The sequence below is a fragment of the Gigantopelta aegis genome, chromosome 6 (genome assembly GCF_016097555.1).
Source record: "Gigantopelta aegis isolate Gae_Host chromosome 6, Gae_host_genome, whole genome shotgun sequence".
Lineage (NCBI taxonomy): Eukaryota > Metazoa > Mollusca > Gastropoda > Neomphalida > Peltospiridae > Gigantopelta > Gigantopelta aegis.
This window is the reverse complement of record NC_054704.1, coordinates 14,823,539-14,843,604: the sequence shown is the minus strand read 5'-3', so window position 1 is coordinate 14,843,604 and position 20,066 is coordinate 14,823,539. Positions and strand designations below refer to the sequence as shown.

The 20,066-nt window shown below is 38.5% G+C and overlaps 1 protein-coding gene across 4 annotated transcripts; it reads left to right on the top strand.

The window, feature by feature from the left end:
• The first annotated feature begins 298 nt into the window (after window positions 1-298).
• Window positions 299-19,322, top strand: LOC121375148 (opine dehydrogenase-like). Of its 4 annotated transcripts, XM_041502414.1 has the most exons (3): window positions 299-575; window positions 5,422-5,474; window positions 17,878-19,322. In XM_041502414.1, the coding sequence occupies exon 3, from the start codon at window positions 17,895-17,897 to the stop codon at window positions 19,098-19,100; it is 1,206 nt and encodes a 401-aa protein (XP_041358348.1). In that variant the 5' UTR covers window positions 299-575; window positions 5,422-5,474; window positions 17,878-17,894; the 3' UTR covers window positions 19,101-19,322. The 4 variants fall into 4 exon arrangements, with proteins under 4 accessions (XP_041358348.1, XP_041358346.1, XP_041358349.1 ...); XM_041502412.1 differs by lacking the exon at window positions 5,422-5,474 and having other exon boundaries at window positions 300-575; XM_041502415.1 differs by lacking the exons at window positions 299-575; window positions 5,422-5,474 and adding an exon at window positions 1,924-2,030.
• Window positions 19,323-20,066: the final 744 nt, after the last annotated feature.

Sequence of the window (20,066 nt, the reverse complement as noted above, 5' to 3'; positions counted from 1 at the left end):
TACTAACAGTAACAAGACACCCCCCCCCCCCTAAAAAAATACAAAAAAAAACAATACAAAAAAAACCTTTAAAAAAAACAATACAATAACCACCATCACTACAACAACGCAACGACATCCCAGCACTTATAGTACATACATATAGTACATTTCTGATTCAGAATTATTGAGTGTGACGGGGGAGGGGGGCTAGAGGCCCAAGCCCCCTTGCTCCGCCGTGCATGTGTATACGAATCCTCACCTTACGTGATTTACTATTCTGTCATTTTAGTTACACTAAGTATCTTATATGCTGCAAGGTTACGCTGTGATACATAAGCATTCTTGTGTTTCCTGACAGGATAGTCAATTTGCATGCGAAACTCTGAGCACTAACACGAGATACTGGTGACTCGATTTACTAAGCTCTGGCTGGCTGCAAAACCCTTCTGACTGGCATCGACCAAAATAGCATCCCGAGATATCTAGCTCTATGTAAGTTCGCCGAGCCAGACGCCATCTTTTCCGCCGGTCTAGTTGCAGCAAAGCCAGCGGGAATCGTTCAATACACCCACAGCGTTTGCAGTATTACGAAGGTAATTCTTTATTCTCTCGAGATGTTGTAAGACATAATGTACCTTAAAAAACATGTCATTTTTTAAATGTCATCAACGGAAAGAAAGTGGAATATTTGAAGCATTTACTTATGCATTTTCTTGTTGTAGAAAGATGTGTACGAAATGTAGAATAATAATTTAATCTCATAAAATTAACAAATTCTTGATATTAAGAGGTAAACCAGATATAATTTATGTTGACAGTGCATTGTTGATATCAAGTAATATAAAAATTCTTGAATCTACTATAGTTTCTTAAGGACTTTTAATTAAAACATTTTTTTTTTTTTTAAATTACATGTACCAGTATCATAGATTATTTTTGGTAGTAGATCTATTGAACATGCTTTTAAAATGTCTATCTTCCTCCATGCAAATAATGGATCTGCCCAAATTAAAAAAACAAACCCAATATAGGTGATGTGCTTTTGATAACGATAATATCCAATTACAATGTGTGCGTGTGTACTTGCGTGTGAGTATTTCTACCAAGGGTTTTAATACAACAATAACAATTATATCTGCGAGCCAAGAGATAAAAATGTTGAAATAACACCATGTTAGCTCCAAATAAGAATTATATTACTTTTATCAGGCGTGCATCTAGTTACAGTGGCCATTGTTGATGATCTAACAGAGTAGGATACCGTGGGGCGAGGAGACTGCTCTATTAATAGTATGCCTATTCGGTTTGTTCTCTCACCTTCTACTAGCAGGTAACTTCTAAATAAGATGATAGCTGATGGGCAGAATGTTGTTAACTAGAAAGTAGGTCGAGTGTCCACGAGTCATATCCTGTTTATGGTTAAGTGAGGACACTCGAACAGACATGAAACCAAACGGTCTGCACTGCATTCTTTAAAGGGCCTGTCCTGAGTTTGCTGCCATTGTAACATGGTTTCCATTAATCAATTTAAATACAGGTTATTGTTTTAGAATGTCAGTGTCTCTATATCCAGTGTTTTCGGTCGTTCTTATATTTATAATAGCTTAAATTTCTTATTTCCTAATACATGTCATGTATATGTTTGGGGTGGGGTTTTTTGTCTTTGTTTTGTTTTGTTTTGTTTGTTTTTGTTTGATTGTTGTTTTGTGGTTGGTTTTTTGTGTGTAAGTTTTTGATTGTTGTTGGGTGTTGTTTTTTTTTGGGGGGGGGGTTGTTTCGTTTTTTGTGTCTTTTTTGTTGTTGGGTTTTTGGGGTTATTATTATTATTATTATTTATTATTATTATTATTATTTTATTTATTTATTTAAAAAAAAAAAAAAAAAAAAAAAAAAAAAATTGGGAGGGGGTCTTCTTCTTTGTACGTAGGAATTTATTGGAAGAAAACAAAGTTTAGTTTGGACGACCCGAAACACACTGAAATAACAAAAACAAATATCTTAAACAAAAAAATATTTTACCAGGCTTTCTGACAGAATATAATTTGAAGGTATGTAATAAACACAAAACACATCATAAGTGCTCTAGGGCCTACATATAGTCCGTCCCTTCCTCCTACAAAAAGTTTTTGTTGTTTTTGTAGGCCTATTCAAGCTATTGTCCGAACCAAATTGTTAACAACTACGAAACATTACTCTCCTACCTTTAATTGCCGTTAGATTTCCTCCAAAGTTTGTCCAGACCACTACAATGACACAGATTCCACATACCAGATGATAACCATGTCACCTATATCGACTTCGCTGAGAGCGCATAGGGAAAAAAGCATGTAATTTTGTATCAGCTGCCATTTTGACTTTTTATGGAATATTCTTCAAGAGGGGTGAAAGGATAGGACTTGATCTAACAACGTCATAACATGTTACGATATAAAAAGCAAACGTGATGACGTCATATTATTATTTATTATTATTATTATTATTATTATTATTATTTTAATAATACCACTAGAGATTATCGATTTCATAGTAATTGTGTCACATACTTTGGAGGTTTTCACCCCTCTTGAAGAGTATTCCATAAACAAGCAACATGGCAGACGGCAGAAAACTGCATGTATTTTTCCCTATGCAATCTCAGCAAAGACAATATCGGCGACATCGTTGCAGTCTCGTGTGTGGAATCTGGATATTTGTAGTGGGTTTTTTGCGATTTGTGTCTGGACAAACTTTGGAGGAAATCTAACGGCAATTAAAGGTAGGAGAGTAATTTTTTGTAGTTGTTAACAATTTGGTCCGGACAATAACTAATTTCTGTTTGGTTTGACATAAGAAAAAAAAGTAAAAATGTTTTGGAAATAACAAAAAAAAAGGACAGTTTTTGTGTGCAATTAAAAAACTAATCGGTTTAGAAATAAATAAAACTGTAATACATAGGCTACGACAGTAAAAAAAACGACAAACAAAAACAAAACCGCCGTTTACAGCCTTATGGCCGCCATTTTAGTTTATGGAATGGTATAGTCTTGCTTTATTGAGATAACTCTATTTTCTCTGTAGTGAATTTAATCAAATAGAGTTATTTCGTATCAAGACTACACCAGTTTACAAACCAAAATGGCGGCCATAACGCCGTAAGCGTCGTTTTCTTAATAATAATAATCTTTATGTATTACAGTTTTATTTATTACAAAAGCGATTAATTTTTTTAATTGCGTACAAAAACTGTCTTCTTTTTTTATTATTTCCAAAACACTTTTACTTTTTTTCTTACGTCAAACTAAATCGAAATTGTTTACAATTTTTTTTTATATAAAAAGATGTGACGGACTATAGCCGGTTATGGGATTCAAATGTTTGAAATTGGACACTGCACTGACTTTTTTCTTTTTCACAAGCAGTTTTCATACTATAATTTTTTTTAAACATAAAATATCTCTCCCCCCCCCCCCCCCCCCCTCCCCGCCCCATGTGGCATGTGCTCCAGCTAATTTTTTACTTTTTTTCTCTCTTTTTTCCAATACAATGCTGTCCGGTGTATCAGCGCACCTAAGCATTCAAAGACCATTTTACCGACCTCGGTGGCGTCGTGGCAGGCCATCGGTCTACAGGCTGGTAGGTACTGGGTTCGAATCCCAGTCGAGGCATGGGATTTTTAATCCAGATACCGACTCCAAACCCTGAGTGAGTGCTCCGCAAAGCTCAATGGGTAGGTGTAAACTACTTGCACCGACCAGTGATCCATAACTGGTTCAACAAAGGCCATGGTTTGTGCTATCCTGCCTGTGGGAAGCGCAAATAAAAGATCCCTTGCTGCTAATCGGAAGAGTAGCCCATGTAGTGGCGACAGCGGGTTTCCTCTCAAAATCTGTGTGGTCCTTAACCATATGTCTGACGCCATATAACTGTAAATAAAATGTGTTGAGTGCGTCGTTAAGTAAAACATTTCTTTCTTTCAAAGACCATTTTTTTAAGTGAACACTGTGAAATGCTTAATAAAATGTGTCTCGTACCAATTAAGCAGTGCATAATCTGAAATACACTACAAATTGTTTTATGTCTGTAGTAAATAAACATTTTAAAATTGTGCATAAATATAGGCACCCCCTTGTATCCAAAACGATTTGCATGTCCGGTGATTCGTCGCAGTAGACGTGAATCGTTGACCCCACTATTTATAAAACGCCCCGTGACCTCACTTTGTAGCCCATAAACGCTACACTATTGACCCAGGATTGTTTTAGTACTTTTTTGTTTTGTCTTGTTAAAAATATTACTATGAAAATGAACGATCACACATGATCAGTTTCGGAATCGTTTTCTTGAGTGCAGATGCATACATGTTCATTATCAAGCATGGCTAAGATGCCTACATGAATCTTCTGGGTTTTTCTCGGGTAGACTGTGCTTACACGTGGGTCTTATTTCGCTTTTATTTGTTGTAACAATGTGACAAATGTGAACTGGAATGACTGTCAATTAAGGTGTAAAACGTTCGTTTTGTTTGCATTTGTCTGTGTTTGCCTTTTCAGTTTAATAAAAATAACCAAAAAAAATAATTATACCGTTTACTATAATTTAAAAAATGCGGGAAAGGTGTTTGTAGACTGGTTTTAACATTCTTAATATCAATAAGGCTGACCTACTTTGCGTTTATATAGGTGAATGATTTATTTTGAAATTATGATATAATTATTGACAATTCTAATAGTGTTTTTTTTAATTGCACCCTTAACAATAAATATGTTGATAGTTGATTAACCATTGAAAAAGGACACTGTTGTACATTTTCTGGAAGAATATTACTTGAACACACCCCCCCCCCCACACACACACACACACACCACCCCACCCCACATAAACTTTGATCACTACAGTCTAAACAGCCACTCCCCCATCCCACCTACACAAATTCCTGAAAACGCGCCTGCGTTAAATAAAGACCCATTGTATGTAATATCCGCACTCGGGACAATCCCTATAAATGTGTATGGTCAAAACAGACGTTAATTGGATAAGGTCGCCAGTATTTAGGGGATTTGGGGGGGGGGGGGGGGGGGGGGTCGTCCGAACCCTCCCGCAAAAGCCGAGGTCCATTATTTTTCTTTTCTTTTTTTAGGCTTTCAGAAATTTCAAATTTCCCGGGGAGCATGCCTGACATACTGGCTACGGGTCTTGTCACATTCAGTTCACATTCCATTGTGAAATCGACCAAAAGCCCGGGCTTGACAAAGCGTCGTTGCACGGCACTTGATTTCATTGTGCCACTGCAAAGGTTGTTTACGTGTATACACACATACGAGTCATTTGCTTGTTGGGCCCAATACAGTACTTGGGAGACCAAAAGTTATTAGACAAAAAACCCAGCAGGTAAGCAATATAATTAAGCCGGTTACATTATTATTAGTCGATAAAAGACAGTGACTACATTTTTGTTTTCAGTGTATGTCATCAGTGGAAATTACCGTGAATAAAACAATAAGTTGGCGTATCAGGTAATTATATCAAAGGATAAAAAGAAGGATGGGCGGGGGAGAAAGAGAGGGAGAGAGAATGAATGAGAATGCTGTTGGCTAGAGAGAGCGCATGCTGTTGGTTGAAGTAAAAGAATCAATACTTTTTCAACGATTTTCTCTCTGCTTCTGTTGCCGCTCCACAAACGCATTGCCGAAAATACCAGATTGCCGGCTGAGTTTGAACATTCTGAGTTGGAGATGGTGATATTCATCACGTAGCTGCTAAACGAATCCCATTACTTGGTATTTGGTATTTTGAGGGGCAGGATTCCGCTCGGTTGATAGAACGCTCGCCTGGGGTCCTTGGGGTTGTAGTGTCGAATCTCACCGGTTCTGTTGGGGGTTTGTCGGTCACAACCAGTATCCCAAAGGCCGTGGTATGTGGTGTCCTGTCTGTGGGAAAGTCTTAGCGCATATGAGTGATAGGAACTTGGCCAAAAATGTGCTTACTGCGCTACGTAAACAATTACCATTAAAAAGGGTTGTTATGAGAAGCTAGTAAAAGTATTTGTTGTAATGTGAGAACTGAATTTAGTTGCATATCTGTGTTTGACACATGCTCTCTAATACATAATACTCACTCGTAGGTCTGTATTATGCCACACTTTATTACCCGCATTGATGATTGACAAGTACGACAGGAGCTATCCACATCGGTGAAAATGTGTCTGACTGGGTTTATTGGCCAGTGACGTCGAAGTGCTGTGCGCGGCCATGTTTAGAATCACGTGATCGGTCCGCCATTAAGGGAGAGAAACTTGCACAATAATAACATGTGAAGGCATTGCATCTGGTTGCATTTTCAGTATTTATTACATTCTTGGTACATTTTTAAAAAGCAAAACCAGTATGTCGGATAATTCAACCTCATTTCAAGATTGTATGTTCATATCAAAGCTGGTGGAAGTGTGTTAATAATTAAAAACGTAAATAATAAAGCATGTATATATACACGTAAATACAAAAGCATAACGGATAATTTAAACTTATGCAAGCAAATATAATTTCCCTGGACACCTGTATAGCCTAATGTATTGAACTTTAAAACAGTATTTTAGCCTCAGCGGACGGGAGCATCAGATCACTCACCCCACCCCACCCCACCCCACCCCCAGCCTATGCTCCTGTTTTATTTATACTTGTCTTGGGCATCACCAGTAAGTGTCGGAGGGGTTCATTTTGTAATTAACTAGTATATAGAACATTTAATGACTAATCAGAGAAGCATTTTCAGGGTAATTTGGTGTTGAATATTGTGGATGATTAATTTAATTTAATTTGTTTTCCTGGAAACAAAAAAATTATTATTTAAAAAATGTTTACAATAATAAAATAATAAAAACATTTTTAAATTAATTAATTAATAATAAAAATATAAATATAAATAATAATATTTAAAAAATCAAATTTGACGAAGTGGGTGGGGGTGCGATGTTTGGTGTGGCCTGCATGCATATTACGTCAGTAAATTATTTATTTATCATATATAAAAAATAAATAATAATAATAATAAATTAAAAATAAAAGAGCAATATTTGGACGTGTGAACTGCGTTCCACTTCAACCCCATGTGATCACATCTGGAATATCCCAGAGCTAATAATAGTAACGGTTAAATATTGACGTCTGGATCTGGCCTCAGATTACAGTTATCTTCCCATTTGGTTGTGCCAAAAAGGTTAACATTTGGCTTGTAATACATATGGCAGAATAATCCATAATGCATATTCAGTGGTCATTACTACAAACATCCTTCCAATCAAGAAATACTACACTGAGGTATCCCAGACACTGGCACATGACTACACTTGTTAACAGTTATCACTGGAAACTGAAAAATATGGTGCAAGTACCTCTTGGTAGGATTTATATCAGCATTTTGTAACAAAATCTTCATTTTCAAAGTTGTCAACAACAAAAAATATTATGGTGTATACCTAAGTAATATCTGTAGGGCATATTCATATTAATATGCATTTATATGGACTGTTTTGCCTTTTACAAAGTGGCTACATGTCTAATACAGTAAATGATGTAGATTAAGTAAATACAGCAGGTCAAAATTGAATATGAGGCCTATCATGTCTAATTTTCCCTGAAATTAGTGTGTAAACATTTGTTGCAAATGGCCCCAATTTTGTGACTTTCACCATCCCTCTGACACATTTCTAATAATGTATCATGAATTCAGTCACCATATCTTTACTAAGCCTCCACTTATCATATCTAAAATGCAAAATTTTACAGTTTTAGATTTTTTTGTTTTTCAAAAATTTAAATTTAAGTTTAATATTTAATTAAAAATGAAGTAAAATCTAATGATTCATTTTTTTTCCTTTAAATATTTCAAAATCTTTCCAAGACAACACTGTGCAGATAGAACATATGTAGAAGAAAAAATAGCTGCTCATTGTATGAAGAAATTCCAAAATTTGATAAAGTTATTACATTTTGAAGTTGGTGTCCCTCAAGTTTCCATTGCTAAAATTGGCCATGGCAAGGCACTGTGGTAGGTGTTTTAACACAGCCTCTGTATACTCTCAGTTTAAAGGTGACATACCGATACTTACCGAGCATTGCTTTAATATGTATATCATTGGAATGCATTAGTGTGGGCCAGTTTTTAGGGGAAAAAATGGACTGATAGGCCTCAGATTACAGTTATCTTCCCATTTGGTTGTCCAAAATCCGGAAGTTTCACCGCGCAAGTAGTCTGCTGTTTGACTGTGATTATTTCATGGCAGACAGCTATGAAGTGGCAACTGTTTGACTGAAGTGACAGGGGATAGCATGTAGTTTGTAAACATGTGTAACTTGCTGACATTGAAGACTTGTTTGTGGTAATTCCGGCCCATGCAAAAGTAGTGCTTTTTGTGTAAAATGGGTGTACTCCGGCCTGGTTTAGAGGGTGTGTCTGTTTAAACCAATATGCTGGGAGAAAGAGCTGGACAACAGGGGTTGTCCTTTTCAGGGTATGTGTCCCCCATGCAGGCAAAGGTACATACAAAACTTCACGGGCCTGCTGATATTAATAAAAATGTTATAGCCACTAAGGCTATATAGAAACATATAGCGAAATTAATTGTGGTCTGAGGCCATCTAAGGTCAGTTTTTCTTTTTTAGAATGGTAAACCGTTTTCTACAAACGTACATAACTGAAATATTTTTTCTATATTTTAGGATGTATTCGGTAAAGTTTCACTTAATAACCATCAAACTTATTTACTTGCGCGTGTTTAATTTATTCGCTATACTTTTGTATTGGCGTGTATAGGTGCTTTATTATTTGTTTTTTTAATCATTCACAGATTTCCACCGACATTGATATGAATATACAATCTTTAAATCAGGTTGAATTATCCGAGAGACTAGTTTTGCTTTTACAAAACGTTCCTCAAAAGTCATAAATACTGAAATTGCGCCCAAATGCAATGCTGTCACATGTTATTGTTGCGTGAATTTCACTCCCTTAATGGCGGCCGTACGGTTACGCCATCTATCGACAACGTTATAAACTGCTGGGCGATAATCGGGGGAAAAACGTCTATAAAAAAAAAATATATATATATGACACGTGCTCTCCCTCCCCCCTCCAGATATCGTTTTGAATGCCTTTTGGGTATCAAGTTAGCCCCCTGTTGTTCTCCCCCTCCCCTCCCCCCCAAAAATACAACCTTGTTAGTTTAAAAGAAAGTGTCATTTTTGTCGCTATATCCATAGAAAATGCCTTGGTGCGTAGCCCAGTGGTTAAGTGCTCGCCTGATGCGCGGTCGGTCTAAGATAGATCCCCGTCCATGGGCCCATTGGGCTATTTCTCGTTCCAGCCAGTGCACCACAACTGATATATCAAAGGCCGTGGTATGTGCTATCCTGTCTGTGGGATAGTGCATATAAAAGATCCCTTGAAGTTGCTATATGTGGAAAAATGTAGCGGGTTTCCTCTGACAGTATGTCGAAATTACTAAATGTTTGACATCCAATAGCCGATGATTAATAATCAATGTGCTCTTGTGGTATCATTAAATTAAACAAAAACTTTTTTTTTGTTCCTGCCCTCATACCAGTCAGTTTAAGCACGGCACTGACCGCTAACATCATATGGGAGGTGTGAGCAAGTGTGTATGCTAGCCTGCCATAAGTTCAGCTAGCGAACGTTTCACTAACGTTCGCGAACTATTTGATTGGTTGTCTGTCAAACATTTGGTAATTCTGACAGTCGTCAGAGAAAACTACATATTTTCTAAGGCAGCAAAGGATCTTTTATATGCACTTTCCCACATACAGGAAAGCATACACCACGGTCTTTTACCAGTTGTGCACTGGTTGGAACGAGAAAATCCATTGAGTTGCATGAATCAACCCAGGAGGTTCGATCCTGCGACGCAATCACCTCAACCGACTGAGATAAATCTCTACCCCTTAGAAAGCAAATGCACTCATCGCAATTGTTAGATGCTTTTTCATCTGTAATTACTCTTACCCGATAAGCAGTTTGTTATCGACACCTCAGCACATTTGATAAACTACGACTATTTGATGTCTAATATGGCTATTTCGACACTTCGGGGGACAGAGGGAGAGAGGGAGAGGAAGGGGAAGTAAGAGGGACACGTTAAGGTCGCTTCACACAGTCTACTCCTTGCAAAAGTAAGCAAACAAGCGAGCTTTATATGCACTTTGCCATAGATAACAGTACATACAGCCTTTGACATATCATTGGTGGGGCACTGGTTGGGATGGGACTACGAGTCAGAATTACCAAATGTTTGACATCCAGTAGCCGATGATGAACAAATCAATGTGCTCTAATAGTGTCGTTAAACAAAACAAACTTCTTGTCAGACTACAGAAGACGCCACACGATACGAGTACCTCGTACGAGAATATCTGATTGACAAGACAAACTGTTTCACTGGTTACTAGCAATCGGTTGTTGTTATCGCTATTATCGTACGGGGGCGGGACGTAGCTCAGTGATAAAGCGCTCGCTTGATGCGCGGTCGGATCGATCCCCGTTGGTGGACCCATTTGGCTATTTCTCGTTCCAGCCAGTGCTCCACAACTGGTGTAACAAAGGCCTTGGTATGTACTATCCTGTCTGTGGGATGGTGCATATAAAAGATCCTTTGCTGGTAATCGAAAAGAGTAGCCCATGAAGTGGCGACAGCGTGTTTCCTCTCTATATCTGTGTGGTCCTTAACCATATGTCTGACGCCATATAACCGTAAATAAAATGTGTTGAGAGCGTCGTTAAACAAAACATTTCCTATTATCGTACAAGACACTCGTATCGTGTCGCATCGCCTTAACGGGACAGAATCCAGAGAGCCGATATGATTGTCCACGAAAACGTGCCTGGACTAGAATTCGATATCCGGTACATGCAAAAAATAAAACACTAATCGGATTTGACGTGAACAGTTGAGGGGTGATTAATTGCTGTCCTAACTTAGGTTATAGGGAGACATATTAGATACAATATAAATTCACTTGCTAAGGGGAAAGAGGCGGGACGCAGCCCCACGGTAAAGCGCTCTCTTGGTGTGCAGTCGGTCTAGGATCGATCCCCTACGGTGAACCTATTGGACTGTGTCTCTTTTCAACCAGTGTACTACGACTGGTATATCAAAGGCCGTGGTATGTGGTATCTTGTCTGTGGGATGATGCATATAAAAGATCCCTTGCTGTTAATGGAAAAAAAATGTAGCGGGTAGACTGTCAAAATTACTAAAATATGTTTGATATCCAATAGCCAATGATTAATACATCAATGTGCTCTAGCGGTGTCATTAAACAAAACAAACTTTAACTATAGGAGTAGTCTATGTGTAGCATCAGATCTTTTGTCAGACTACAGAAGACGCCATATGAGTCGAGTGCTTCGTACAAAAATAGCCGATTTACAAAACAAACTACTATTTCATTAGTTGCTGTGCAATCGGTTGTTTTCGTCGCTATTCTCATACGAGGTGTGGTCTGACCCACATACTTATACAACAGATGGCGGCAAACATAACAGATGGTGGTTCGTAAGAAAGAAACGACGCACTCGACACATTTTATTTACGGTTATATGGCGTCAGACACACAGATATTGAGAGAGGAAACCCGTTGTCGCCACTTCATGGGCTACTCTTTTCGATTAGCAGCAAGGGATCTTTTATATTCACCATCCCACAGACATGCGGTTCGAAGTCCCTTTTTCAGCTACTACAGATGTCGAATCCTATAACAGACAGCGGCAGCAACTGCAATGCTAAATGTAGTTACTGCAGATAGCGTTGTTACTGCAGATCGCTGTCGCTCGGGACAGAATCCAAACAGCAGATATTATCATTGTGCAAGAAAACGTGCTTGAACTTGGAATTTGATATACACCAGGAATGAATACTAATCCGATTTGACGTGAAAACAGTAAAGGGGGGGGGGGGGGGGGGGGGGGGGGGGGGGGGGGGGGGGGGGGGGGGGGGGGGGGGGGGGGGGGGGGGGGGGGGGGGGGGGGGGGTGGGGGGGGGGGGGGGGGGGGGGGGTTGCTCTTCTAACTTAGGTTATGGGGAGACATTTACGAAATTACCATATTACTACAGTATAGATTCACATGCTAATCGGCACTAAAATTACTTTCTTTGAATTAGTATCATAGAGTAATGGGGATCGAGAGTGATAGCTCCCCATAAATGGCGCTGTCTAATTTGTTATCATAACCTCCATAACCTACGTTGTATTTATGGATGTCACTGAAGGTACATATATACATATCCATGTTAGGATATTTGGTAGCATTTGCAGGGGAAAATATTTCGCAATCTGAGGTAACCGGAAATCGGTTCACGTGGGTTTTACCTAGGTAACCAATTGTTCGGTTACGTGAATTATATTTGCGTAACCTGTGGATTACCTGATCGGTTACCTCAAAGTTACGTTGAAATTATATTTTAAATACATAATTTTTAGCTCAAACATAAAGTTAAAACAAAATACAAAAGAAAACGTTTTATAAAACAGTTTCTTTAATGCTTGCAAATCGAAAGAAGTGACTTGTGGATGTTTCTTTTGTTTTCGTACGATCGTAGATCGTAGCGTTGTAGGTATATAAAAAAACATTTGTCACTGATAATATGTAAAACTATAGCTATTATTATTATTATATTATAGCTGATTAAAAAACCCCCACCAAAAACCCAAACAACAAATGTCCAGTTCCTTTCAACTGCAAAACAGGCTACTCATTGGTGCATGATTATATTAAATTAATAAAAATTAATCTTATAATAACATACAAAGAAAGACCACAATTTGACACTGATATTTTGCGGTGGCAGGTCAGGTCAGGTCCGAGGGTTTAACTTGCACATTCAGAGCAAGTTGTTGTAGCGCACACCTGCCCTGGGCACAGGTGCCGCCCTTGGCCGGCTCCTCCGTCCAGGACAGGAAAGGTGGGTGTGGTGGAAGGAAGGACCACCTGCACTAGAAGGTGCAAGGGAGCACCAGCAGTCCGGCCGGGGACGGTACCAGGTGGGGTGGGTGTATGGGTGCTATGGGTTTTTGAATTTGGAAGGAGCGGTCGGAATTTAGCCAAAGAGAATGGGTGCGCGTTTTGAATGAAGGAAATTTGGCGCATTTTTGAACGGTCGATCGAAAGATAAAGTCAGGAGCTACGTATAGATTTTGATATTAATCAGTCGAGAGTAGCTCGATACTTAGACCTATTGATGCTGGGGGGTGTATACTACCAAATCAAATCCCATAGACGACAATAGTAACATATGTGGCTAAAACTCCTACCTGCAACGTATCAACCGACATAAACGCCACGGATATATATACTACCACCCCTTACACTTAAAGTGAATCAGAAAAAAATGGGGGTCAAGCTGCTCGTTTGTGAGATAACGGGTAGCGTCTATGACTACCCTAGTTTCGCACAAAATTCGAGTACTTTTTTTTACAGGTACCCCATACATGTTTCAAGCACAAGGCTACTTGACACATTGGTACTAGATGAAATAAAATTGCACATTTTTTTTACCCAGATGAAACTATTATTTTTTACAACCAACACACTCACATTTATAACCAATCACAGGACTTGTGGTGTTCACTTCTCTATCAAAAGTTTGGTGCACCTCGAACTTTGACCCAGCCGGAAGTTATTTGGTTTAGTACTACCTATACTGATAACATACATTTTTCAAAAAGTGTCCAGCTATGTGTCTTTATGACAACCAGGATCTGGTGTATTCTGACATAAACTGACAACCTCACTGAAACTGTTGTTTCTACAGTGCAACCTAATATAATGTACACCTCAAAAAGCATATATATTGCATATAGTTTTGTACAAATGCAATATGTCATATTAAACAACAAAATGTTTTAAAATAAAACTCCTGAAGATATTTACTTTTAGTTGGGTGTGTGTACTCGGGTATATATGTAGAGACAACAAAGATAGTCAGAGTACCTCTACCCCTTTAAAGAATTCCATTAAAACACATGCACTTGATTGACCCCTAGATTATGAAGACCTTAACAGGCACATCAAAGAAATATCAGTATTAAAAAAATACACTGTCTGAGGAAGGAAACACTAACATGACTGTACCTGTATGAAGTAATGACTTAATGTCCTGAACATTAGTGTTGGGAGGAAATCCTGTATGCTGGGTGTGGGTGTCTTCAAGTTACCAGGTGTGAGAATTTCAAATCCATCGGCCATGCTGATTTTCATAATGAACCATCAAAACTATTGGCAGCCACCAATATTCCTGACTATATTTTATTTATAGCCTACTGTAGTTGGAGGTTTTAATAGTTGTGATATCTGGAATAATCATACAGCTTTAACACATTTATTTTTGATTAATTACTGAAAAAAACTATTTTTAAATGAGAAAATTACCCGAACATCTATTTTCTTGCATTATTTTCTAATCCAGATGAATACAATATGTACATTAGATGTATTCCTACAATCTGTAATCCAGCATTTTATTTAGCTAGTAGCATTGGGTAATACAGCTTTAACAATAAAATAAATTATCAACTTAATCCAAGGCAGATAATCAAATCTGAAAAAAATTGGTTCTGAATCTAGTATAAACTCAAAATGCTTTTCATGAGAGCTAACTAAGTGATTATTAAGAAAAAAAATTTATCTGGAGATCTAAGTATATGTTTAACAACCTTATTGCTATGTACAAATAAGAACAGAAGGCACAATAGTGACAACAAATTTAATTATGTTTTTGGTAAAGTTTTTCTTCAAATTTACTTTAAATTTTGCATAAAACTACAAATTTGTCTAAAATATAACTTAGCACCCTATAAATATGTCAAAATGACAATAAAAATCAACTTCTTTACAAATTTGAGTTTTCAGAATTTCATACATAAAAAATTAACAATGTTAATGGAAACTAAAGACATTAACCCACTATTGGCACATGCTATTTTTAATATAAAAATAAATTGCTATTAAAATCTTAGTTCAGGTTGCCTATATATAATACCATATATACCATTCAGAGCCATGTACAGAGATTATTGTCACGGTCAAGGTCATTGTGAACTTGCATGATCGAGTGATGGCTAATTAATCAACCAGTATAGTTTAATTAAATAAAATGACAAAATCATAATATTTTTTATTATGCACTGAATATGTGCTATAGGGTGTATACTACCAAATCAAATCCCATAGACAACAATAGTAACATATGTGGCTAAAACTCCTACCTGCAACGTATCAACCGACATAAACGCCACGGATATATATACTACCACCCCTTACACTTAAAGTGAATCAGAAAAAAATGGGGGTCAAGCTGCTCGTTTGTGAGATAACGGGTAGCGTCTATGACTACCCTAGTTTCGCACAAAATTTGAGTACTTTTTTTTACAGGTACCCCATACATGTTTCAAGCACAAGGCTACTTGACACATTGGTACTAGATGAAATAAAATTGCACATTTTTTTTACCCAGATGAAACTATTATTTTTTTACAACCAACACACTCACATTTATAACTAATCACAGGACTTGTGGTGTTCACTTCACTATCAAAAGTTCGGTGCACCTCCAACTTTGACCCAGCCGGAAGTTATTTGGTTTAGTACTACCTGGGGTGTCTCCCTAGGTTGCCCGTAAGGCCCTTAGAAAGGGCCTGACCGCTTCTGATCGTGGCACGACAACCCAGGGGAGACTTGAGCAATTGTGCATGCCGGCAGGCTGTTGTCCTTGAGTTCCGGGGTTTCCTTTTGCTATCCTGCTATCGGTCCTCTTCGCTCAATCCTCCAGTACCAAGTGTCACACCAGCAGCAAGTATTTGGGATTGGTGGGAGAGAGCCTGTATTCTTTTGTCCAGCTCTCTCTCTCTCTTAGTGCAGTGAATTGTGTACTCGGAGGCGGTTTTCTTTTGTCCGACTTCTTATTACATACGTGCTGGGCCATCAAATGGGTGCGGATGCATTGCTATTATTAGCCAATGCATCCTGTGTACTGTTGCGGTAGTGCGTGCTATTTTGTATGTTAACCCTAGTTTGTTGTTTAGGTTGTTCCTGTTTTTGCGGTGGCTATGCTACTTTCACTTTATGGATAGTACTTCTATACTACAGGACCGGCCTCGGTGGCGTCGTGATTAGGACATCGGTCTACACGCTGGTAGGTACTGGGTTTGGATCCCAGTCGAGGCATGGTATTTTTAATCCAGATACCCTGAGTGAGTGCTCCGCAAGGCTCAATGGGTAGGTGTAAACCACTTGCACCGATCAGTGATTCATAACTGGTTCAACAAATGCCATGGTTTGTGCTGTCCTGCCTGAGGGAAGCGCAAATAAAAGATCCCTTGCTGCTAATCGGAAAGAGTAGCCCATGTAGTGGTGACAGCGGGTTTCCTCTCAAAATCTGTGTGGTCCTTAACCATATGTCTGACGCCATATAACTGTAAATAAAATGTGTTGAGTACGTCGTTAAATAAAACATTTCTTTCTTTCTTTCTATACTACAGTGCCGTTATGCGATGTTAGTATTTTTCAGCTTTTGCGACATTTTTGGATTTTTTCAACCTTTGTAAAATTATAGGCAATCCAATATTATGTCTACATATATTCCTTTATATATAAAATAGCAGCAGATAATTTAGGCGCCTTAGCGGTTGGTGCACATTTCTTTGAAACGTTTGGATCGTCTCTATTCTGAGCCTTCGGTCGCAAGTCACAACCGTGCAATATACCGTTGTGTACTGGTTTGCTGTGCATCAAGTATCTAAAAAATCAGTCTAAAACATTGGCCAGAATACTAGTAGTATGTCTGCATGAAAAACCTTCCTGTAATCGTGAAGTCTGTAAGTTTTAATTTCTGAACGTCTACAGGTCACGACGTAACCGATTTGCGGTTCGCGTAAATTTAATTTTGCGTAACCGACACGCGAACAGAACGGCGGTTCGCGTGAAATATTGTGATCTGATTTGTAAACGGCATCAAAACACGCTAACAGACGTAAAACACTAGTTATTCTGTTAATTGGTAGTGGTAGTTGGACCTATGGCATCATTCTTAAATGTTAACTACTTGAGCAAGCATCTCTAAAGGTTGTCTGACTGGATATGGATTTTTTACGTTCTAAAAATAAATCACTTGGGAATCACACCTTTTTTCCCTTGACACCTTTTTACTGAACCCTCATGACACGACTCGTAGACAGTGTGGGCCATCTACTGCTGATGCCTCCACATAAAATGCCGACTACACCAATGTTGGGAATAGGATTATTTTGCTACTCACCATCTGTCATTTTACCTGAGCCGTGGCATGACAAAATTGCAACAAACAGTTTACTAATGGTGTTTTTCTGACTTCTGGACTTCTGAAGGCTGCACATAGTGGTAATGATTTACGACTGAATGTCTGGCCTTTTATGGTGAACACTGGACAGCATTTCTTCCTAATATTCCACGTTTCTTGCACAAAGCATGCAATCGCTGCAACAACTGCTTGGTTGAATTTCTTTGCACATTTTCTCTGGTTTACATCCATAAATCCATTCACAAATTTATTACTCCAAACAATCCATGTCACAAGAACTTTTGCCTTTGAGTATATGTGTACTTAAAACTATAATAGTATTAAACATGGTTTAGCCATATATTTACGTTTATGTTTTGTGAAACTGGGACCTGGTGCATGTAATGTAAATCGGCTCCCAATACTGGCAAACATTGGCTAAGTTACTCGCGTTAAAACCAGTTTCTCAGCTTACAAAACTGTTTAGCTTGGAGGGGAAAAAACCGGATACAAATACAAAATGGTACCTTCATTTGTTATTTTTATAATATATATTTTGTAGCATAATCATTAAAAACTGGTTTTATTTTTTTCAGATCTATCAAGAAGGGACATGTCAAAGCTGGTCGTGTTGGTCTGTGGCGGGGGTAATGGCGCCCACACGACGGCTGGTCTCGCGGCCTATCGCGAGAATATGGAGTCACGTGTCCTGACTTTATTCAAGGACGAAGCCGAGAGGTGGACAAACTTGATGAAGGAGAATGATTTCACTGTGCAAGTGTCTGACGCAAATACTAATACATCTACCGACCTCAAAGCTAAACCAACTATTGTGTCCAAAGATCCAGCAACAGTGGTGCCAGGAGCGCATTTGATTATTTTCACGATGCCAGCTTTTGCTCACCCAACGTACTTCGAAGCTATTAGGCCTCACCTGGATGACGGTGCCATAATCATTGGAATGCCAGGACAACCTGGGTTCGAGTTTCAGTGCTTTGACATCCTAAAGGACAAGGCTAAATCCTGCACGATCATGTCATTCGAGTCTCTCCCATGGGCAGCACGTATTTTGGAATTTGGCAAGACTGTCCAGATTTTAGGAACAAAGGCATCGCTTATGGGAAGTATAATAAATGCTAAAACTAAGCCACCACATGATCCGCTGCAGAGTATGCAGAAGGTACTTGGATCTAACCCAGTCTTGAAGCAGACCAGCAACTATTTAGAACCCTACTTGTTAACAAAAGCAATAGTCCACCCGCCGATTATGTATGCAAGATGGAAGGATTGGGATGGAAAACCCCTTGACAAAGTGCCACTGTTTTATCAAGGCGTGGATGAGATGGCAGCAAAATACCTGAGTGGCGTGGCAGATGAATTAATGGCAACGGCTAAGGCTTTCCAAAGCCAAAACCCAAAACTGGACATGTCTCACGTGATCCACCTAACAGATTGGTACCGACAGGACTATGCAAAGGACATCACGGATAAAACGAACCTGATGACATGCCTGCAAACAAATGCTGCCTACGATGGACTTGTTCACCCTATGATAGAGAAAGATGGGAAATTTATGCCGAACTTTGGATACCGATATCTGGTGGAAGACGTGCCCAATGGATTAGTCGTCACAAAAGGTCTGGCCCTCATTGCTGGAGTGAAAACTCCCTATACTGACGAGGTTCTGCTGTGGTGCCAGAAGACAATGGAAAAAGAATACATGGTGGATGGAAAGCTGACGGGCAAGGACATCCAAGAGACAAGATGTCCTCAACGTTACGGTTACAGTACAATTGATGACTTGGTCAGTATTCTTTAAGCTGACGTATGACATACGACACCACGTGCAGTACTGGGCTAATACATTGGAAACGGCTTGTAAATATTTCCAAGTAACTATATTCAGTTCCAAGTGGTGTCAAAGACTTTTATTTCAAAGTAACGTTTGTATAGTCTAGTTAATAAGCTATACATGTGTGTCATAGAAAGTTTGAATTTATTGCTTCTCTCGTTATGTTTGAAAATAAAATATGTGACGATATGCAGTTGCTCGTAAAAAAAGATAGAATTGCTTCAAAACATTCTGCCTCGATTAATATTGTTATATAATTGTTTTCAGTAATTTTGTTCAATGTACGTCCAACATTTTACTCTTAAAGGAGGGGACAATTAAAGCATTTGGCCTGGTATGCATATTCAACGATATATAATGCACATTATTGCTTAATACCAACAAGTATAATCGTATAGTTAATTAATAAAACGGTTAAATGTGACGGCTATTATATATAACGGGCGCAGCCATTTTGTACCATCCCAGTGAATATGCCCTCTGGCGAGCTGGTGGTTACTTAATACCTAACGTGTCATGTCAGGAATTAGTCTTCGATAACTGAAGAAACAAAACATACCTGATTTTTGCGGATGCATCGCAGTGTTCTGTAATAATAGCCATCCCAGTAAGCCAACAACAATTATATATTATTTTTTAATAAAAAATAAACCACCATTGTGAAAGTGTTGAAATAACTATTATGTTTTGTACATAAATTAACCCATGTACTGAAATAATAATCGGAGTGTTTTCTTGGTTAATTGGTATTTTCTTTCAGTGGCCTGTACCTGTGGTTCCTGATTGGCAGGTGTATATTTAGACGGTCCCCAGACACTGTGTCTAAACACTAAAACGACGTGCTTCTTTTAATAAGATCACAGGGTATTGTGTGAAAACCGCACGGATACTCTTCAAATCGTCCCGCTTTATTACTGTAAGTAATTCTGTAAA

Coding starts and splice junctions, on each gene's coding strand:
- LOC121375148 (XM_041502414.1), top strand. CDS start 17,895: ATGTCAAAGCTGGTCGTGTTGGTCTGTGGCGGGGGTAATGGCGCCCAC.